Raw genomic sequence first — 23963 nt, 5'->3', positions numbered from 1 at the left:
ATGTGCTAACACAACTAACGGGGTTCCATTTAAAAAAACGTAGGTTTGTGTTAAAAAACATACTTCCGTGCATTTTTTTATGGTTTGTATTAACCAATTACACTAGCCCCTCTCCTCACGTTCGGTCTGTGGAATCGGTTCGTCAGTATTTGATGTGGTTTACGAAATATATCCAGCGGTAATGTTAGGTGACTCATCCTGTATAGTTTTATTACCAAGAATTACCAACTGTGGTTTTGTTTCATCGTAAAGTCGGAGCGATGGATGAAACCTTTCGACCGCGAAGAGGGCGGAGATTCGATGTTTCTTTCTTCATGGTCATATTACAGCACGTTTGTCCATACATCGAAATTTCTCTGTCGCAAAAGAGGCCTTAACACTCTGACATACCTCACTATAGCTTTTATATCGCCTTGACTTTGTATTGTTCCCAGAAGTAAAAATTGGGCTGTAAGGCAGTGGTGCTCTACGGTCGACCTTCCGCAAGTTTGAACCTACTGCAGTCGTTTGCATGAACGTTATTTAGTACAGAATTTGTAGTTTGACTAGAGTGTAGTGGAAATCACACAGTCTGAAACAAAAAGCACCGAGAAGGGAAGGAGAAATAAAATGGAACTTAATCAATTATTCAAAATGACAGTCACAATTGCATTATTTATTTTGTCGCCAACCGGTTTCAACCCGCGATGGGGTCATCTTCAGGGCAATTTACACCATTTGGTCGCTTGCTGGAGTCGTCGCGCTGCCTGTGCACGTTTGGTAACCGTCATGCTCATGTTGTCAGTTACCAACCATGCACAGGCAAGGCGACGACTCCAGCGAGCGACCAAATGGTGTAAATTGCCCTGAAGATGACCCCATCGCGGGTTGAAACCGGTTGGCGGCAAAATAAATAATGCGATTGTGACTGTCATTTTTAATAATTGACTATAAGTAAATAAATCGCTGTTTATCTCCATACAACTATGTTGTCTAAAAATTTATGAAAGTTAATGGCTTGAGAAGGTATGTGATGTTTTCGCAGTGATTACAGAATCGAGTCAAATTCACACTGCACGCGCTCTGGCCTGTATGCGTGCACTGTTTCGCTTCGTAAGGCTGTTATAATGCTGTGGTAATTTCTCCTGAGGGAAACCGCCCTACAACTGCTATAACTGTTGTAACATATATTGGCACTGGGATGGACCTGACGTCCGATCTGTTGCGATACATGTTCTATCGTGGACATATTGGGTGATCTTATTGGTCACAGGAGTATCTCAATAGCACGCAGGCAGTGCATAGAGGCACGTGCCCTGTATAGACGAGCATTATTCTGCCAAAAAATGACACCAAGATACTGTCGTATGAGACGTAACACATGAGGACGTAGGACGACCGTGACCTTTAGACTACTACCAGCCGTGACCTGAAGCCCCATCCGATAGCTCGCCACTGGCGCCAGCGAGATACACGAGCCCTGTGGCCTACGTCACAGTTCGTGACACTATAGATCTTCCGAGTTAAACCGATCTTCTCCAGCGCGGAGCAAGCTTATTTGAATCCACTTTAATTCTTCGTAGTTGCACATTTAAATAGACGAACGCTCACGGTAATATATGACAAAGTTAAGGACTTATTGGGTTTCTTTTCATTTGCATACTGATTTCGCGGCTGGAGCTAGTAGTGGCCGAGTGTTTGCGATATATGTCGGGCAAGGCAAGTTTGACGTCACAAGTTCGTTGTGGGGCCCGTATTTCCCGTGGACCCCTCTTCTCGCACCATGACGTCAAGAGTGACACCGCTATGCCTCTCCAAAATCATCAGGAGTAGCGCAGAAGTGCGATTCATAGCTGAACACAGTATGACGCCATTCATCAGAATGCCTTGCTTTCTTGTAGGGCACAACTTCAAACACAGCCGGCTTTGTTGCGATAGCCTACCCTAGGGACGGTCATCTCCTAGTTCGGCTGCCGCTAATCTCCGACCAGTGGTGTGGGATGACGCAGAATGTTGCAGGGAATTCATTATTTGGAAGGCAGCCGCAGGTGTGAAGGCGTTACGATGTGTGTGGTGCTAAATACAGCGATCGTCGCTCGTGTTTGTTAGACATGATCGACCGAAACATGTCGACGAGTATGACTGCTCTCATGGACCTACGTAGTTCAGAATCGGGCCACTGTCAAATCCGAATGCCCTAAAAATCTGTGTACTGCATGATTCGATCATCCGGCCAAATGGAGACCCAAAGTAAGGCCCATCTGAAACTTTATCAAGTACTGGTAACATTGTCTCACATGTGCAGGCGGCATCTCCGTGTCCTTCAGACTGATCACTCGACATCTGAGGCTCTTGAGGTCACTTGCATACTCTACGAGGCCTGGCAACAACCCTAAACGTGAACAGAAATCGCCCTACTCTAATCATTTACACGCTCGCCGATGGTGTGCAAATGTAGTAAGTTACCTCGACATCTGTCCATGTACTCTAGATATTTCACCTTTTTGTCGGGCAGTGTAGGTTGGTTGGTTGATCAGGGCGAGGGGAGGGGACCAATCAGAGAGGTCATCGGCCCCATCACATTAGGGAAGTGGAGGGACGATATCGGCAGCGCTCTTTCAAAGAAACCATTCCGGCGTTCGCCTGAGGTGATATAGGGAAATCACGGGAAACCTAAATCAGGATGGCCTGACGCGGGTTTGAACTGTCGTCCTCGCTCGGTCCACGCTGCGTACTTTTGATGAATAGTCTAAATTGAGTTGTGCTCCATAGCTCAAGTTTATGCTTCCCACTTAAAGCTTGTAACAGTGGAAACAGTCATGCACATCTGAGTTCTCTATATCCAGTGAATTGACTGGATGCAGAAATGCCGGAAACGACGTAGAATGGCGTAAAAATTATGATTTGATTTGTGGAGCAACAATAAGGATAGTGTTTTAGAAAAGTAAATGTTGATCGTGTAGGCCTAAGACTGGAACGTAGAGCTGTAGCGCTGATTGCGGAAGTGAAAGGGTAGGAGGCAAGCAGTGGGGATAGAATGCAGGACGCCTTCAAATATTATGCGCTAAATCCCATCGGCTAGCATTTTATAAGAGGGCGAGAATTACGCAGGTCATTAGTTCGAACATAAATGTTAATTAAATTAATTGTACGTAAATTCTAACACGCGCACTACATGCAATATTTCATACGATTCTGTGTCACCCAGTCCGATTATCTGCAACGACAACAGATGGGGCAGCGTTAATAACTCACAGGAATTTAATGAGGTATATCTATACGTGTCAGCTTTCCTGTAACCTATTTGCGCCAACAAACAGCAGGATTTAGATCCGGAGAACTATTTTTCATAATAAACATAAAAATTTTGATAGAATCACACCTAAACTCGTTTCGTCAATTCATAAAATAGCGAACTGGCTACAGGATTGGCCTATTTTAAATATTTCTACGTTGGTAGTAATTGTAATGTTATGTACAAGGTTCGACCGAAAAGTGCGGTTAACGATCTCAGAAAATAAAGAAAATAAGAATTACAAAGAAAATACTTTTACTAGCCTTCAAAGCAATTGCCATTCGGTACAATATACTTCTCATACCATTTGTACACCTGTTGGAAATTGGCAGCAAACTCCTCTTATGGAATCTCTCGAGGAGGAGGTGGAGATCAGTTTTAACGTCCGTGCACAACGAGGTCATTAGAGACGGAGTTCGGATTAGGGAAGGATGGGGAAGGAAATCGGCTGTGCCCCTTCAGAGGAACCATTGCAGCATTTGCCTGAAGCGATCTAGGAAAATCACGGATTGCCTAAATCAAGGTGGCAAGACGTGGATTTGAACCATCGTCCTCCGGAATGCGCGTCCAGTGTTCTGACCAGTGCGTCACCTCGCTAGGTGATCCCTCGAAGCATCGTGGTCACGCGTTGCTGATATCCGCATCGTTACAGGAGATGAGACCTGTTTGTTACCATTACGATACGGAGCACAAGAGACTGTCTAAGGTGTGGTATTCATCGTCTTCTGCACCTCCCAAAGAAAGTCGGCTGACAAAATCCAGGGTTAAGACGATGTTGATAGCATTTGTCGGCAGCAAAGGCTTGCCCACTGCTTGAATACTGCTCGCCGGTGTGGGATCCGTACCAGATAGGGTTGATAGAGGAGATAGCGAAGTTCTAACGGAGAGCAGCGCGCTTTGTTACGGGATCATTTAGTAATCGCGAAAGCGTTACGGAGATGGTAGATAAACTCCAGTGGAAGACTCTGCAAGAGAGACGCTCAGTAGCTCGGTACGGACTTTTGTTGAAGTTTCGAGAACATACCTTCACCGAGGGGCAAGCAGGTATATTGCGCCCCCCTACGTATATCTCGCGAAGAGACCATGAGGATAAAATCAGAGAGATTAGAGCCCAAACATAGGCATACCGACAATCTTTCTCTCCACCAACAATACGAGACTGGATTGGAAGGGAGAAGCTATAGAGGTACTCAGGGTACCCTCCGCCACACACCGTCGGGTGACTTGCAGAGTATGGATGTAGTGAAGATGCATCATGAATTTCTACCCGAGGAAGGCGGGAAGGGCTATAAAAACCATGCCACTGACTGTTGATTGGGCTCCGAATCATAGTGGTTCAAAATGGTTCAAATGGCTCTGAGCACTATGGGACTCAACATCTACGGTCATCAGTCCCCTAGAACTTAGAACTACTTAAACCTACCTAACCTAAGGACAGCACACAACACCCAGCCATCACGAATCATAGTGGCAGCAACCGGTCTCATCGCCTGCAATGATGCCTGTATCCAACAATCTCATCGTCTGTAATGATGCGTGTATCCAACAACGCATGACCAAGGTGTTTCGAGACACTCCGCAAGAAGTGTTTGATGATAGTTCACAAAAGCCTTGCAACCGATATCAGAAGACTGTTGTTGCTAATTCTGATCACTTTGAAGGCCAGTAAAGGTATTTTCCTTGTAACTGTTGTTTCCTCTATTTTCTGAGAAGATTAATCGAACTTTTCCTACGCATATTGCACCAACGGAACACCAATACCTAGCAATATCGCACGAATGAGTACTTACTGTCACAGAGGGGAAGCAGAAAAGATTGCGAGGAAAGCTCGTGCTCGGTTTACTATTCCTCTGCATGGGATCCACACGATGAATAACCAGCTACGCTTAAATAGAGAACGGTGTAAAATAAACCTTACCCTGAGACGACGAAAGTCGTCACTAGCGATAAGCACGAATACACATAACGTTATACAAGACATAAAAAGGCAGTGAATTAGTGGACCTGTCATTTATGTTCAGGTGATTTATACGAAGTGATTTCCGACCTGATTATGGCCGCACGACGGAAATTGACAGATTTTGAACGCAGAATGGTAGTTACAGATAGGAATGAGACATTACATTTCTCAAATCTTTACGGAATTACATTTTCCGAGATCCACAACGTAGAGAGTGTGCCGAGAATACCAGATTTCAGGCATTACCTATCACCACAGACAATGCAGTGACCGACGGCTTTCACTTAACGGCCGAGAGAAGCGGCGTTTACGTAGAGTTGTCAGTGCTAACGGACAAGCAACACTACGTATCTGTCAGGGCGGTGCATGTAAATCTGGTGTTAATGAGCTATAACAGTCGACGGCCGACGCCAGTCCCTTTGCTAACAGCACGACGTCGCTTGCAGCGCCTCTCCTGGGCTCATGACGATATCGGGTGGACCTTAGACTACTGGAAAGCAGTGGCTTGATCAGATGACTCCCGATTTCAGTTGGTAAGATCTGATGGTACAATCTGAGTGTGGAGCACATCCCACGAAGCTATGGACGCAGGTTGTCAACAAGGCACTGAGCTAGTTGAGGTGGCTCTATGAAGGTATGGGCTGTGTATACATGGAATGAACTGACACCTCTGGTCCAACTGAACCGATCATTGATTGGAAATGGTTATGTTCGGCCATTTGGAGAGCATTTGCAGCCCTTCATGAACCTCATGTTCCCAAACAGCGGTGGAATTTTTATAGATGACGTTGCGCCTTGTCACGGAGCCATAATTGTTCGTGATTGGTTGGACGAATGTTGGGGACGATTTGAGAGAATGACGTGGCCACACTGATCGCCCGGCGTCCTATCGAATATTTGTGGGACAGGATCGAGAGGTCAGTTCGTGTGCAAATTGTGTGCCGGGAGCCTTTCGCAATTATGAATGGCTATAGAATCAGCATGGTGCAATATTTCTGCAGGGAACTGCTAACGACTTGTTGAGTCCAAGGGGAAAAACGAGGTCCGACATGATAGTTAGAGGTACCCCACGACGTTTGTCACCTCAGTGTATTGAACCGACTGAAGATGATAGTTTTATTTTCCAAAAGATACTTTTTGTTGATGAACCCGATTGTTCCACATTGTCCTCATTTGACCAGCACACCTTCGCACATGATGATGAACCAAAGCATCATTGTCACCTGCTTAATTGCTTGCTGGTCCACCTGTAAGGCGTATTGCAACGCAGCGCAATGCAGCAGCGATTCTGCTTGGTATGGATTCGACATGTTCTTGGTAGGTTTCCTGTAGTACGTGGCACCAGACGTGTATGCGCAGGTATATTCCAGACTGCTGGATTATAGAACCGAAAATGGGGACCTAAAGCGTTTTCTTTTGACAAGAAACGTGATTCGTCCGACTGGGCGTCACATGTGTACTGCGAAACGCATGTTCCTGCACCATTATTATACGAGGGTTGGAACTTAAATAGTTGCAACTATTTATTCACAACCGATACAAAAGAGTTACATGGTTGCACCTGTTACTGTCCTTCAAAATAGTCACCAGCGTTGTGTAGAACCCGTTGACATCGATGTGGAACGCGTAGTATACCGTTTGCAGAGCCTGTTCTGTTGATGGTGCGAATGGAGCGGTCTAAAATTATGGTGATTTTCGTATAGGACTGTGATGGTGTTATCCAACGCATTACGTTTCTCTACGGCAGACCGTCATTGCACAGTATGACTGTTCATTTTTGGAGCATCACTTGCTACCAGCTTGACGAAAGAAGCGGTGATACTTGCGCAACCAACCCACCATTTTGCACGACAACGCGCGGGCGCATTACAGCGCAGGCTGTGGCTGCTCTGTTCGGTCGATGGGACTGGGAAGTACGATCCACCATACTCTCCGGAGTTAAGTCTTTGTGACTTTGATTTAATTCCGAAGATGAAGGAACCATTTCGTGGCATTCGCTTCGCAACTGTTCCAGATATTCGACAGGCAGTAGACCACTCCATTCGCACCATCAACAGAACAGGCTCTGCTAACTATATACTACGTCTTCCGCATCGCTGGCAACGGGTTCTACACAACACTGGTGACTATCCTGAAGGACAGTAACAGATGAAAACATGTACCTCATTTGTATCAGTTGTGAATAAATAGTGGCCACTATTTAAGATCCAGCCCTCGTCCTCTGTCATCAGATCTGTCGCACATCGCTGCCTGTCCTGTCTTCAGAGCAGGGAAGCTCTCGTCCTCAATGACCTGTGACGAGGGGTGGACGTCCAACACACTGTCGCCTACTTGTGGTTTCACCGACCTTCTGCAGCTTTCCGAGGCATCACTGCGTAGCAAGAGAAGACAAATCTCTGAACCAATTATTGTGGGGTTGCGTGGATGGCAAGCTGTAGATGGCAATTCTCTGCCGATGATGGATGCAGCTGCAGCAGGTGAAGGCAGTTCACTGCTACAAGACCTCCTTTATTGCATTTTACCTACAATCATTGGACTCTGAAGGTGCTAGTGTCGATGGAAAACTAGGCGAATACGCCTTTACAGCTTCTCACATTACGATCGCCTCAGGTCCAGCCTTGGTGCACTCCCAGCTGGGGCCACTGCTGCGTCATTACGGTATCGTGTTTCCTGCCCATTGATGGGTCGACCAGACGTAACTGCTTCGATCGGCCAGACGTAACTGCTTCGGAATCAATACGTCAGACTGCGACTCTCCACCAGGATTACAGGACGAGAAAGTCCTGTGCTGGTACCTCGGCAGAGGCTGCATCACCCATGTCTTAGCTCCTTGAAGTTGGCAGAATGCTGAGTTGTCCTAGCACCCGAAGGGTCTGGTGGCGAACAGGGATTCGTGGCGCCCCCGTGACGGTAGTGGTGGTGGTGCCAGTGGCACGGCACTGTCCAAAAGAGACTTAACGCCACACTGCTGCTCAGCTTTTTGACAACGACGACTGGACCAGGAGAGACTTGAATGTAGCTACTCCCAGCTGATTTCGTAGATCGGTCGATGTTTGTACGTCCGACAGAAATGTTCTTGAACAGAGGCAATAACAGAAGTGGCTGTCATCACGAGTAAGTCAGTCAAGTCGAAGTTGCATCCCAAAGGCTGGGCCCAGGGCACTGACACGAAGAGCAGTGTCACAGAACCATCTCACTGCTGCTGAGGGGTGACGACTGGTGGTAGTCGATGACCGTTTTCTGGTGTGCTGTTCTTAGGTGCAAGCTCCGCTCCAATTCATCTCGTCGTATTAGATTACTCAGAACAGTAGCAGGTGCCTACCAGGCTTAACATTGCAGAAATGTTCATTACTAGGTTCACTGGGCCATAACAATTTGTCAAAGCTGCTTTGCAGCTGGTACCGTCACTAGAGTGCTTGCACAATCGTCTCTGCTCTGTTTATATACTTTCGTTACCAACTCATGTGCCCACAACGGCACCAGGCAGCATTACGTCTTGCGGCAGGCACTAGACATGTTCTCGCTCATTAGTTCATGTACGGAAAATCTTTTATTTCTTCTTATTTTTCCTGGACTTTTGCTCCGTCTTCACGTGGTTGGTGTGTTAATCTGGATTTAGCAATGTTAGTGACTGTCGGTGGCCGGATGTCCTTCCTGTCACTTCCCTTCCTCCCTCCCCCCCTCCCACCCCCTCCCCCCTCCCAACCTGTCCACTCCTCCCGGGGTCGGGACATAATTTGTGTATCCCATCTGTCTGCGTCTAGCATTATCCTGTTTGAGAGAGTGAGATAGATTTCGAGAGTTCTAAAAATGATTGAGAATCACACACACACACATCAAAAAAAGTTTTCCATCACCTCCGTTCCGAGAGTTCCGGAACCTGTACAGAAAACTGGAATAGAGATCAGCATAAATATCATTTTCTCTCTTTTTATTGCTCATGAAAAACACACATTGCGTGTAGTACCACCATACAACGAAACCTTCAGAGGCAGTGGTCCAGACTGCTGTACACACCGGTACCTCTGATACCCGGTAGCACGTCCTCTTGCATTGATGCATAAAAACCACACATTGCGTGTAGTACCACCATACAATGAGACCTTCAGAGGTAGTGGTCCAGATTGCTGTACACACCGGTACCTCTAATACCCAGTAGCACGTCCTCTAGCATTGATGCATGCCTGTACTCTTCATGGCATACTATCCAGAGCTTCATCAAGGCACTGGTGGTCCACATTGTCCCAATCCTCAACACCGTTTCAGCGTAGATGGCTCAGCGTGGTTGGTGAGTCACGTCGGCCATAAACAGCCCTTTTCAATCTAACCCAGGCATGTCCGATAGTGTTCATGTCTGCATAACATGCTGGCCACTCTAGTCGAGCGATGTCCTTATCCTGAAGGTAGTCATTCACAAGATGTGCACTACGTGGGCGAGAATTGTTGTCCATGAAGACGAATGCCTCGCCAATATGCTGCCGATATGGTAGCACTGTCGGTCGGAGGATGGAATTCACGTACCGTACAGCCGTTACGGCGCCTTCCGTGACCATCAGCAGCGTACGTCGGCACCACATAATGCCACCCCAAAACAGCAGGGAACCTCCACCTAGTTGCACTCGATGCACAGTGTGTGTGATGCGTTCAGCATGACCGGGTTGCCTCCAGACTGGTTGAAGGAATATGCGACACTTATTGGTGAAGAGAACTTGATTCCAGTCCTGAGCGGACCATTCGGCATGTTGTTGGGCCCGTCTGTACCGAACAGCGTGGTGTCGTGGTTGCAAAGATGGACTCGCCTTCGACGTCCGGAGTGAGGTTGCACATCATACAGCCTATTGCGCACAGTTTCAGTTTAACACGACGTCCTATGTCTGCACGAAAATCATTATTGAATATGGTGGTGTTGCTGTGAGGGTTCCTCCAAGCCATAATCCGTAGGTAGCTGTCATCCAATGCAGTAGCAGCCCTTGGGAGGCCTGAGCGAGGCACGTTATCGACAGTTCCTGTCTCTCTGTGTCTCCTCCATGACCGAACAACATCGCTTTGGTTCACTCCGAGACAGTTCCCTTGTTAAGAGGCTTCCTGGCACAAAGTAACAATGCGGACGCGAACGAACCGCGGTATTGACCGTGTAGGCATGGTTGAACTACAGAAAACACGACCGTATAACTCCTTGCTGGTGGAATAACTGGAAGTGATCGACTGTCGGGCCTCCTCCGTCTAATAGGCGTTACTCATGCATGGTTGTTTACATCTTTGGGCGGATTTAGTGACATCTCTGAACAGTCAAAGGGACTGTGTCTGTGATGCAATATCCGTGGTCAACGTCTGTCTTCAGGAGTTCTTAGAACCAGGGACATGCAAAACTTTTTTGCTGTGTGTAACTGAAGTGGGATGTTGATATCAGCCGCTATTCACCTAGTCGAACGTGAGAAACCGCATAAGAACGACATCGTCACTGATCGGCATTTCAGTCTTCGTAATAAATCCACGGAGCGGATTCAGTCGGATCGATTGGTGGCCAGCACAATTCTCTGAATCTCACGAGCAGCGTGCCCACGCGTGCAGCTATCCGGGCAGGTCAGTGTATTTACGGAAAGTAATGCGACGTATTACATTCGTGTATTTTTTCGCCAAAAACAAAATGACGTAGTTTTCTTCCGTGTGTATTGTATGACCGCTCAGCACAGAGCTTGCAACATTTCAGTTACGAAGTGAAGACATAATTTTTGCGATTATGTGCAGTACTTAAATGCTTCCCAGTTTTCTGAATGTTGTGTTCTTATTTTTATTGGCTGCCGTAATGCGTTACACAGCCAGTATCATCACATTCGTACGGTGCAACAAGGACATCGTAGCCCCTCCATATCAGTGCCTGCCGTCTGAGGACAAGTCATGGACTCCCTACAAAATTGTGTGTCGTACGGCACCATTGGTCTGCTAGCAGGAGGCACACTAGGGAATTAAGGTCCCATGCTTAAGCTGCCATTGACACTACAACACAAACGGTTGCGTCCGGCGTGTTGCCATGACCACAAACCAGACTGCTGATGAATGGCGTAATTTTGTTCAGTGGCAAGTCGCCTTGGATGACCACTGTTGACGAGTATGGCGGTAATACTGGGAGAGACGCCATACTTCCAATGTTATGGAGAGGCACAATTCAAAAATGGCTCTGAGCACTATGGGACTTAACATCTTAGGTCATCAGTCCCCTAGAACTTAGAACTACTTAAACCTAACTAACCTAAGGACATCACACACATCCATGCCCGAGGCAGGATTCGAACCTGCGACCGTAGCAGTCCCGCGGTTCCGGACTGCAGCGCCAGAACCGCACGACCACCGCGGCCGGCTTAGAGAGGCACAATTGTGTTACACCTAGCGCCACGGTGCGGGCAGCCATCGAGTGTGACTTCAGATCACAGGTGAGACTGATTGATAAATACCTGTTGGCACAACGGTCCGCCGCGGGTGTCCTGTGTCCTCATCTTTTACTTCTCATGCAACAGTTCTGTGGTGACGCTTTTCATCAGGACAATGCTCCTTCACACATGACACGTGTCTCTGTGAACAGTCTGCCTGATGTTGAAGTACTCTCGTAGCCAGCAAGATTTCCCAAGTACGTCCACGATAGAACATATGTGCGAGCAGGTCGAACGCGAACTTCGTCCCAGTAACAGTATCCACGTTACAAAAGACCAGTTAAAAGAATTGTGGACAGCTAGCCATGCTTGAGGATACAACGGCTTTATTTCGCTCTTCCCAAAGAATCATTGCATGCATGCAGGCCGGAAGCGGTGCTACGTAATACCGTCACGTGGGCTCATACTGGCAAGTTCTCTGAAAATTTGACTCCAATTTTCTGTCGCTTAAACTGCACCATCTACCCTGTGAACTTACGAAGTTGAGTTTACTGTCCTCCTCCACTCCTGGGTGCTCCAGTTTATTTGTCGGATAGTGTACATTATAAATATGGTAATAATAATAGAAAATTTTCGCCATCAAAGATGTAATTAAGAGCAATGAATGATTCACTAGGTGATGATACTCGTTTCGTGTTGCAGGAATCGCAGGCAACGTGTCTATTGATGAGAATGGAGACCGCATCACAGAATATGTGCTGAAAGATTTGAATCCCGTCACACAGCAGTTCGAGGTGAGTAAGAGGAAATTTTACAAACAGTGACACCGATTTTTTGTGCAGGCCATTATTCGATGCACCCTGTGTTTGTTGAAGATGGTCCAACATGTACACTGAAGCGCCAAAGAAACTGGTATAGGCATTCGTATTCTAATACAAATATATGCAAACAGGCAGACTATGGCGCTGCGGTCGGTAACTCCGATATAAGACAACCAGTCTCTGGCGCAGTTGTTAGGTCGGTTACTGCTACTACAATGGCAGGTTACCAAGATTTAAGTGAGACTGAACGTGGTATTATAGTCGGCACACGAGCGTTGAGTCACAGCATCTCCGAGGTAGCGATGAAGTAGGTACTTAGCCGTATGACCATTTCACGAATGTACCGTTAACATCAGGACTCCAGTAAAATATCAAATCTCCAACATCGCTGCAGCCGAAAAAACATCCTGCAAGAACGGGACAAACGACGACTGAGGAGAATCGTTCAGCGAGACAGAAATGCTACCCTCCCACAAATTGATGCAGATTTCAATGCTAGACCACTAAGAAGTGTCAGCGTGCGAACCATTCAACGAAAATCAGCCATATGGGTTTTCGGAGCCGAAGTCACACTCGTGTACCGTTGATGACCGCCCGACACGAAGATCTATGCCTCGCCTGGGCCCGTCAAAACCTACATAGGACTGTTGATGACTGGACACATGTTGCCTGGTCGGACTAGTCCCACTTCAAATTGTATCGAGTGGATGGACGTGTAGCGGTATGGAGACAGCCTCGTGAATCCATGGACCGTGAGTGTCAGCAGGGGACTGTTCAAACTGGTGGAGGCTCTGTAATGGTGTGCGGCGTGTGCAGTAGGAGTGATATGGGACCCCCGATACAGCTAGATACGACTCTGATAAGTGACACATACGTAAGCATCATGTTTGAAACCTGCACCCATTCAGGTCCATTGTGCATTCAGACTGACTTGGGCAATTCTAGCAGTACAATGCGACATCCCACACTTACAGAATTGCTACAGGGTGGCTACAGGAACACCCTTCTGAGCTCAAACTTTATCGCTGGCCACCAAACTTCCCAGACATTGAACATTATTGAGCATATCTGGGATGCCTTGAGGGGTGCTGTTCAGAAGAGATCTCCACTCCCTCGTACTCTTACTGATTTACGGACAGCCATGCAAGAGTCACGGCGTCAGTTCCCACCAGCACTACTTAAGACGTTAGTCGAGACCATACCACGTCGTGTTGCGGCACTTCTGCGTGCTCGCAGGGGCCCTACACGATATTTGGTTGGTGTGCCAGATTCTTTGGCTCTTCAGTGTAGTAGCTTATGTTATGATCTCACTTTTCAGTGAAAAATGTAATTTCGCACAGATTTTCTGACATAATTATTTAAATGCGATAAGTCCGGAGGTAAAATAGTCCCCCATTCGGATCTCCGGGCGGGGACTACTCAAGAGGATGTCGTTATCAGGAGAAAGAAAACTGGCGTTCTACGGATCGGAGCGTGGAATGTCAGAACCCTTAATCGGGCAGGTAGGTTAGAAAATTTAAAAAGGGAAATGGATAGGTTAAAGTTAGATATAGTGGGAATTAGTGAAGTTCGGTGGCAGGAGGAACAAGACTTTTGGTCAGGCGAATACTGGGTTATAAATACAAAGTCAAATAGGGGTAATGCAGGAGTAGGTTTAATAATGAATAGGAAAATAGGAATGCGGGTAAGCTACTACAAACAGCATAGTGAACGCATTATTGTGGCCAAGATAGATACGAAGCCCACACCTACTACAGTAGTACAAGTTTATATGCCAACTAGCTCTGCAGATGACGAAGAAATTGAAGAAATGTATGATGAAATAAAAGAAATTATTCAGATAGTGAAGGGAGATGAAAATTTAATAGTCATGGGTGACTGGAATTCGAGTGTAGGAAAAGGGAGAGAAGGAAACGTAGTAGGTGAATATGGATTGGGGCTAAGAAAGGAAAGAGGAAGCCGCCTGGTAGAATTTTACACAGAGCTCAACTTAATCATAGCTAACACTTGGTTTAAGAATCACGATAGAAGGCTGTATACATGGAAGAACCCTGGAGATACTAAAAGGTATCAGATAGATTATATAATGGTAAGACAGAGATTTAGGAACCAGGTTTTAAATTGTAAGACATTTCCAGGGGCAGATGTGGACTCTGACCACAATCTATTGGTTATGACCTGTAGATTAAAACTGAAGAAACTGCAAAAAGGTGGGAATTTAAGGAGATGGGACCTGGATAAACTGAAAGAACCAGAGGTTGTACAGAGTTTCAGGGAAAGCATAAGGGAACAATTGACAGGAATGGGGGAAAGAAATACAGTAGAAGAAGAATGGGTAGCTTTGAGGGATGAAGTAGTGAAAGCAGCAGAGGATCAAGTAGGTAAAAAGACGAGGGCTAGTAGAAATCCTTGGGTAACAGAAGAAATATTAAATTTAATTGATGAAAGGAGAAAATATAAAAATGCAGTAAATGAAGCAGGCAAAAAGGAATACAAACGTCTCAAAAATGAGATCGACAGGAAGTGCAAAATGGCTAAGCAGGGATGGATAGAGGACAAATGTAAAGATGTAGAGGCTTATCTCACTAGGGGTAAGATAGGTACTGCCCACAGGAAAATTAAAGAGACCTTTGGAGATAAGAGAACCACTTGTATGAACATCAAGAGCTCAGATGGAAACCCATTTCTAAGCAAAGAAGGGAATGCAGAAAGGTGGAAGGAGTATATAGAGGGTCTATACAAGGGCGATGCACTTGAGGACAATATTATGGAAATGGAAGATGAAATGGGAGATACGATACTGCGTGAAGAGTTTGACAGAGCACTGAAAGACCTGAGTCGAAACAAGGCCCCCGGAGTAGACAACATTCCATTGGAACTACTGACGGCCTTGGGAGAGCCAGTCCTGACAAAACTCTACCATCTGGTGAGCAAGATGTATGAAACAGGCGAAATACCCTCAGACTTCAAGAAGAATATAATAATTCCAATCCCAAAGCAAGCAGGTGTTGACAGATGTGAAAATTACCGAACAATCAGTTTAATAAGCCACAGCTGCAAAGTACTGACACGAATCCTTTACAGGCGAATGGAAAAACTAGTAGAAGCCGACCTCGGGGAAGATCAGTTTGGATTCCGTAGAAATACTGGAACACGTGAGGCAATACTGACCTTACGACTTATCTTAGAAGAAAGATTAAGGAAAGGCAAACCTACGTTTCTAGCATTTGTAGACTTAGAGAAAGCTTTTGACAATGTTGACTGGAATACTCTCTTTCAAATTCTAAAGGTGGCAGGGGTAAAGTACAGGGAGCGAAAGGCTATTTACAATCTGTACAGAAACCAGATGGCAGTTATAAGAGTCGAGGGGCATGAAAAGGAAGCAGTGGTTGGGAAGGGAGTGAGACAGGGTTGTAGCCTATCCCCGATGTTATTCAATCTGTATATTGAGCAAGTAGTGAAGGAAACAAAAGAAAAATTTGGAGTAGGAATTAAAATCCATGGAGAAGAAATAAAAACTTTGAGGTTCGCAGATGACATTGTAATTCTGTCAAAGACAGCAAAGGACTTGGAAGAGCGGTTGAACGGAATGGATGGTGTCTTGAAGGGAGGATATAAGATGAACATCAACAGAAGCAAAATGAGGATAATGGAATGTAGTCGAATTAAGTCGGGTGATGTTGAGGGTATTAGATTAGGAAATGAGACACTTAAAGTAGTAAAGGAGTTTTGCTATTTGGGGAGCAAAATAACTGATGATGGTCGAAGTAGAGAGGATATAAAATGTAGACTGGCAATGGGAAGGAAAGCGTTTCTGAGGAAGAGAAATTTGTTAACATCGAGTATAGATTTAAGTGTCAGGAAGTCATTTCTGAAAGTATTTGTATGGAGTGTAGCCATGTATGGAAGTGAAACATGGACGGTAAATAGTTTGGACAAGAAGAGAATAGAAGCTTTTGAAATGTGGTGCTACAGAAGAATGCTGAAGATTAGATGGGTAGATCACATAACTAATGAGGAGGTATTGAATAGGATTGGGGAGAAGAGAAGTTTGTGGCACAACTTGACCAGAAGAAGGGATCGGTTGGTAGGACATGTTCTGAGGCATCAAGGGATCACCAATTTAGTATTGGAGGGCAGCGTGGAGGGTAAAAATCGTAGAGGGAGACCAAGAGATGAATACACTAAGCAGATTCAGAAGGATGTAGGTTGCAGTAGGTACTGGGAGATGAAGAAGCTTGCACAGGATACAGTAGCATGGAGAGCTGCATCAAACCAGTCTCTGGACTGAAGACCACAACAACAACAACAAGTTGTTCTAGCTATGTTACTTGAAAGGAACACAGTCAAATAGTTAAGGAGCTGTATATTCAATCTATTTTAGAAGCAAACATACATTCCTCAAGATACTACGGAAAAATCTGTACCACTCTGAAAGGATGGAATCCTATGAGCATAATCGTCCACTCTATTCTCAGTGTTACCGAAAGCTATAGGTTTCCAACTTGTCATGAGTCGCAATGGCGCAAATGTATTATCTCATCGTTAGTCTTGGTGTTTACCATTCAGTTATTCCATACGACTGTTGTTATTTATAATTCGAGAAAGCTAGTACTCAGTTTTACGTATCTTTTTCTTGTTGATATTGTCTTGAGTCAGTGTGTTGAAGTAGGAGTATAATTTAGTAAAAAAATGTCGACGAAGTATAGAGCTCATCCAAAAATACATCCACGAGGAGAAAATGCTCACAGTGGATCTGAGGTATTTTATCACCGGTCTTGAATATAAGCTGGCGTTGCATCCTACTTTTGTCAAAGCCAGATTCTCCAATTTTTGACAAAGTAAGATTCTCCAAGTATACCGAGAACATACGGGAATTGAAGCTACCCTGCTGCAATGAGAAATAGGTAAAAACGCAGTTGATGGATCAAATTGACTAAAAGAAGGGATAATTTGATAGGACTCTTTCTGAGACATCCAGACATGCAAGAATTATCAGTTTGGGAATGGAGGGAAGTTTGCGGTGGTGGTGGGGGGGGGGGGGGGGTGAACCTGTCTAGCGAGACAAAGACTCGAATACAGAATGCAAGTTCAAATGGATGCACTTTGCATTTGCTATGAAGAGATGAAGGGGCTTGCACGGTATACAGCAGCGTGGAGAGCTGCTTCAAACCATGCTTTCGACTGGAGACCATAACAACTACAACAAACTAAAGTATTCACATAGCACCTCCAACATATAGTTACTCATCACATGCTGGTCGCTGGCTCTCGTGAGAAAGGTGCAAGAAATAGTGCAGAAGTGGTGTTTTTTGAGTTGGACAACCCATAAATTATTCACAGCGCCAATTCCACTTAAACAAAATAAATGTGTAAGTCGCTTCATCCCCTAGCACGATATACGGCTTCAGTATGAATGGGCGACCAGTCGCTGTAGACAATCACACCTTGCTCTGAAGGGGAGAGACACAACCAGAAAACTGACGGGCGAGTAACTTTCGAGGTATCATGTTGTGCAAGCCGAATCGCAGCAAATGAATTAGAACTGTGAATGCGTGTCCGACAAGTGCAAGAGTGACGGGCGGCTGGCTCCTAGTGAGGAATTTTAACAGCAGTGTCTCAAGTTAGTCTGTGGCTTAAATCCAATACAGAACAGCCACCAACTGAGCAGCTCTCATTGCCTTCCGTACATAATTTCTGAGATCAAAGTAGCAAACACACTCCTGGAAACTGAAATAAGAACACCGTGAATTCATTGTCCCAGGAAGGGGAAACTTTATTGACACATTCCTGGGGTCAGATACATCACATGATCACACTGACAGAACCACAGGCACATAGACACAGGCAACAGAGCGTGCACAATGTCGGCACTAGTTCAGTGTATATCCACCTTTCGCAGCAATGCAGGCTGCTATTCTCCCATGGAGACGATCGTAGAGATGCTGGATGTAGTCCTATGGAACGGCTTGCCATGCCATTTCCACCTGGCGCCTCAGTTGGACCAGCGTTCGTGCTGGACGTGCAGACCGCGTGAGACGACGCTTCATCCAGTCCCAAACATGCTCAATGGGGGACAGATCCGGAGATCTTGCTGGCCAGGGTAGTTGACTTACACCTTCTAGAGCACGTTGGGTGACACGGGATACATGCGGACGTGCATTGTCCTGTTGGAACAGCAAGTTCCCTTGCCGGTCTAGGAATGGTAGAACGATGGGTTCGATGACGGTTTGGATGTACCGTGCACTATTCAGTGTCCCCTCGACGATCACCAGTGGTGTACGGCCAGTGTAGGAGATCGCTCCCCACACCATGATGCCGGGTGTTGGCCCTGTGTGCCTCGGTCGTATGCAGTCCTGATTATGGCGCTCACCTGCACGGCGCCAAACACGCATACGACCATCATTGGCACCAAGGCAGAAGCGACTCTCATCGCTGAAGACGACACGTCTCCATTCGTCCCTCCACACACGCCTGTCGCGACACCACTGGAGGCGGGCTGCACGATGTTGGGGCGTGAGCGGAAGACGGCCTAACGGTGTGCGGGACCGTAGCCCAGCTTCTTGGAGACGGTTGCGAATGGTCCTCGCCGATACTCCAGGAGCAACAGTGTCCCTAATTTGCTGGGAAGTGGCAGTGCGGTCCCCTACGGCACTGCGTAGGATCCTACGGTCTTGGCGTGCATCCGTGCGTCGCTGCGGTCCGGTCCCAGGTCGACGGGCACGTGCACCTTCCGCCGACCACTGGCGACAACATCGATGTACTGTGGAGACCTCACGCCCCACGTGTTGAGCAATTCGGCGGTTCGTCCACCCGGCGTCCCGCATGCCCACTACACGCCCTCGCTCAAAGTCCGTCAACTGCACATACGGTTCACGTCCACGCTGTCGCGGCATGCTACCAGTGTTAAAGACTGCGATGGAGCTCCGTATGCCACGGCAAACTGGCTGACACTGACGGCGGCGGTGCACAAATGCTGCGCAGCTAGCGCCATTCGACGGCCAACACCGCGGTTCCTGGTGTGTCCGCTGTGCCGTGCGTGTCATCATTGCTTGTACAGCCCTCTCGCAGTGTCCGGAGCAAGTATGGTGGGTCTGACACACCGGTGTCAATGTGTTCTTTTTTCCATTTCCAGGAGTGTATAAGCCCATAAAGTATTGTAATATTCGATTGCTAGATGTACAGATTTGCGATTGAAGGGAAAAATGTGTATTCGTCTGTATGCGAAAGCAAGGAACTTGTGGAAGACTCCAGTACTACTGTTACAATCAAGAAATTGCGAAATTATGAACATAACAACAGAATAACATTTGTGTTGCCGAGTAACAGTCGGATATCGTGGATCGCTAGACGTCCCTTCAGGGAGATAGGCAATTTAACTACGCCGCCACAACATATATTTTCCCTAACGAAATTCGTCATAAGCAATCCACCACAATTTGAGGAGAACTGTGGTGTACAGACCCACAACACTAGAGAAAAAACTGACCTCTATTACCCATTCTGAATGCTGTCAGCGGCTCAGAAAGGAGTTCAGTGGGCAGCAACAAAAAATTCGGAACATTTGCCAAATAACATAAAAGTAAATTTTAAATTCAACCTAAAATGTTTCTCCTTTTCAGCTCCTATGATTCCATTGACTTAAAAACTGCTAGCCGCAAACAAAAGGACTAAAAAAACAGCTTACTTTAAGTGTAGGCGCAAGAGTAGGACTCACAAAATATGTGCTTATTAATGGCAACACTAGTCGTGTGTCCATATCTCGTAATCTGATTCGTTCCACACAATTTTGAATAAAGAATCGTTGAAATCATGTAGGGAATATGTAACTAACTAACTAGATATAGGTGCAGCTCCCTAAATGGAAAGGTTTCGCTTCCTTTGTACACAATGCCACGTTTGATTCGCGAAATGTGACTAGTATGTGATACGTGTATTCGTTGAGTGTAGATGACGGTAATGGGAGTATGTATTGAGTGTGGTGTCATGTCCTGTTGTGTGATGATGACAGAAGGAACAGGGTCAGATCTTGTTCGCGCACATAAGGTAATCTCCTACAATAGCACCAAAGAGGAATCCAAGCATAGCGCCCCCACTCGACCAACGGATCACCATCTACAGAATCACATGCACTAACTCTGTCAGCCACTGCTGAGAGGTTAGGAATTTAATGAAGGACTTTGAAGCAGAGTTTGCTGATCAGATACTTTATACTACCAGTTCTTCCTCGCTTTATCGGTCAAATACTAGCGGTGAGAGTTTCTTCCCCCACCAGGGCTCGAACTAGCTACCCCGAGTCGAGCGCCAACGTTCAGGCGTCCGTAGTAGCCTCGCAGCCTCGGTTATGAAGATGGGTCCCTCATCAGTGAAAGAATAATATGTTCTCTACGGAAGAATTATTTAAGATCCATTTCTGATGAGTAATAATACGGTACGAGGGAAGGATGCTGCAGAAACGATGTTGCCCAAAAAAAACTGTTCTTTCAGTTTTCCAGTGCAAAGACTGGTTTGATGCTGTTCTTCACGTTGCACCCCAATAGGGAGCTTGTGATTCTTAACCTCACAGTATTTCTTTCCTGATCGTGACTGACATATGTAGCAAATTTCACTGAAATCGTTCCAGCGGTTTAGGAAGAGCTTTGTCCCCTTAGCTTAGCCCACGTACGTGCATGTCAAATATATTTCACATATAATTAAAATATTTTACACGCATTTTTACATTTTATTTTACCTGTATCTCTAGCGGATTTCGCCCTGCAGTTTTAATGTTCACGTAGCTCAATCTTTTTGACGTCGTATGTCCCGAAATATGTGTCGTACACCGATATAATTTTGCAGGTAAATCCATCGGCATATGTGTCTACTTCAAATGGTTCAAATGGCTCTGAGCACTATGGGACTTAACATCTATGGTCATCAGTCCCCTAGAACTGAGAACTACTTAAACCTAACTAACCTAAGGACAGCATACAACACCCAGTCATCACGAGTCAGTGAAAATCCTTGACCCCGCAGGGAATCGAACCCGGGAACCCGGGCGCGGGAAGCGAGAACGCTGCCGCACGACCACGAGCTGAGGACATGTGTCTACTGTCTGCCAAAATTATTGTGAATAGTATTAGCAGTAAAGAAGTAATAAGTTAAAACGTCATGCTTGATGCGGCACTTTTTCAAGCATGTCAGTGTTTATGACGACTTATCTCCTGAATAATGGGTCATAAAAATGGTTCAAATGACTCTGAGCAGTATGGGACTTAACATCTGAGGTCATCAGTCCCCTAGAACTTACAAGTACTTAAACATAACTAACCTAAGGACATCACACATACCCATGCCCGAGGCAGAATTCGAACCTGCGACCGTAGCGGTCGCGCGGTTCCAGACTGAAGCTCCTAGAACCACTCGGCCATACCGGCCGGCACTGTAAGTTGTCAAGAAGTACAGTAATAAATTAAATCGTCATGCCTCATACGGAAATTTTTCTACATGCTCACCAAAAATGTAGTAAGCGACAAACATTTTCCGTTTCATTATTTTATGTGGGTTGCCAGGGAGAAATAGATTTGAAATTATGTGTAAAGTTTGCTGAAGTCAGTAACTGCATTCATTCTCTAAGAGTGTATGAATAAAGTCTAGACACTCGCATGTCGTGGGCTACACATCTTTTTCATGCCCGACCCCACTCTTTGACAGGCGGGTAGTGGTTACCGCCACAACGATAGTTTCAAAATGGCTATAAGCACTATGAGACTTAAGATCTGAGATCATCAGTCCCCTAGACTTACAACTACTTAAACCTAACTAACCTAAGGACATCACACACGTCCATGCCCGAGGCAGGATTCGAACTTGCGACCGTAGCAGCAGCGCGGTTCCGGATTTTTTTCTCCTGCCATCGTTCGTTACTTTGTTGATTAATTACCAAAACTCGCTCTATTTTCTTATATAAGCCCCTCAGCATCTCCAGGTTTCGAACACGTTTTACGTGTAATGATTTTCATCTTATAATATCACTTCAAGAGATTATAGGTTCCACGCCCTTAACCGTCACTCACACAATTACGACGCCATTAGCAGATTTTAAAGGTGTTATTTATTCACCCCAAAATAGTTCCTCTTTTCCATCTTTCTCCTTAGTTTCCATTACTGCCTCGTCTCTTACATTTCGAGTAACATGAGGGACAGTTTTCAACCCAGCAGCACTCCTTTTGCTTCTACTGACATTCTCGCATGTTCTTCGACCCCTGTAGCTGCAGTGTACTGCAGTCAGTTGCTCCATATTGCTTTACCGATAACGTCAAAATCTGAAGGAATATTTTTCATTAAACGTCGTCTGAAGCAAAATTCCATCAACAGTATTAAAATCCTCCTGAGAACCAACAACGAAACAACTGCTTCACCTGGTATGTATGGTGTTTGAGACAGGCGAAATAGCGTGAGACTTCAAGAAGAATTTAATATTCCCAACATCTAAGAAGGCAGCCGACTCGTTTATATCACAATATCACCCGTTTAAGCAGTCGTGCTTGCAAAATACTAGCGCTAACATCCCACAGAAAAATGGAAGGAGTGGTTAATCCTAACTTGGGGACAGACCAGTTAGTGTATTTACATCGTTTTTAGCTTTAGAAGAAGCTTTTTAAAATTTTGAGTATAGTTTTCTCTTCGAAATCTTGATGGTATTTTGGGGAGCGAAAAGTCTGTGTGGAATTCTACAGTAGATACTATAACACTACCGCGGATTAATAATTACCAGAAATGGTTTAAACGTGCACAGTATTGTGTTACCCCCTGGGAGGAGTTTCGAATTTGACCGTGTGTTACCTAACAGAAAGAGGGTATCGAACATGAAATTAGTAAGAGTAGCAGTTTGTAGACAACAGAAAGACTAAAATTTGGTAAGAAATTACAGAAACAGATTTAATATAATTGAAATAATAAAATGGTCGCTAGCCTAATTGAGCATAATAATGTGAAAACATTATTTTCAGTAGATTTGTATATACTTTTTCAAAAGTGACTTTCATAGATTCTTTCTCAGAAAAGTGCAAGGAACATCTACAATAACCAGGCAAAACTACACAGTGGGTAGCAGTAGCACTCAATTGCAAAGACTAGCATTCACAGAAACAAAATAGAAACTTCATCCCTGCTGACTACAGTCACGACTTCAGTCTTTAAATAATTCAGCACAAAAAAATGTTCTCTCAAAGACTAAAACGAGACTAAATAACATTCCATCAGAGTTCAATTTAGATTAACACACTTATACGTAATACACTCCTGGAAATGGAAAAAAGAACACATTGACACCGGTGTGTCAGACCCACCATACTTGCTCCGGACACTGCGAGAGGGCTGTACAAGCAATGATCACACGCACGGCACAGCGGACACACCAGGAACCGCGGTGTTGGCCGTCGAATGGCGCTAGCTGCGCAGCATTTGTGCACCGCCGCCGTCAATGTCAGCCAGTTTGCCGTGGCATACGGAGCTCCATCGCAATCTTTAACACTGGTAGGATGCCGCGACAGCGTGGA

The 23963-nt window shown here is 45.6% G+C and overlaps 1 protein-coding gene across 1 annotated transcript in view; it reads left to right on the top strand.

Annotated features, from left to right (window-relative positions):
- LOC126188367 (atrial natriuretic peptide receptor 1-like) overlaps positions 1 to 23963 on the top strand; it is a 362237-nt gene that overhangs the window by 20190 nt on the left and 318084 nt on the right. The window contains exon 4 of the mRNA XM_049929966.1: positions 12305 to 12396. Coding sequence (XP_049785923.1) covers positions 12305 to 12396 — 92 coding nt within the window. The remainder of the gene's footprint in view (positions 1 to 12304; positions 12397 to 23963) is intronic.

This window comes from Schistocerca cancellata, chromosome 5 (genome assembly GCF_023864275.1).
Source record: "Schistocerca cancellata isolate TAMUIC-IGC-003103 chromosome 5, iqSchCanc2.1, whole genome shotgun sequence".
NCBI lineage: Eukaryota > Metazoa > Arthropoda > Insecta > Orthoptera > Acrididae > Schistocerca > Schistocerca cancellata.
This window is presented reverse-complemented; position numbering and strand designations above follow the sequence as displayed.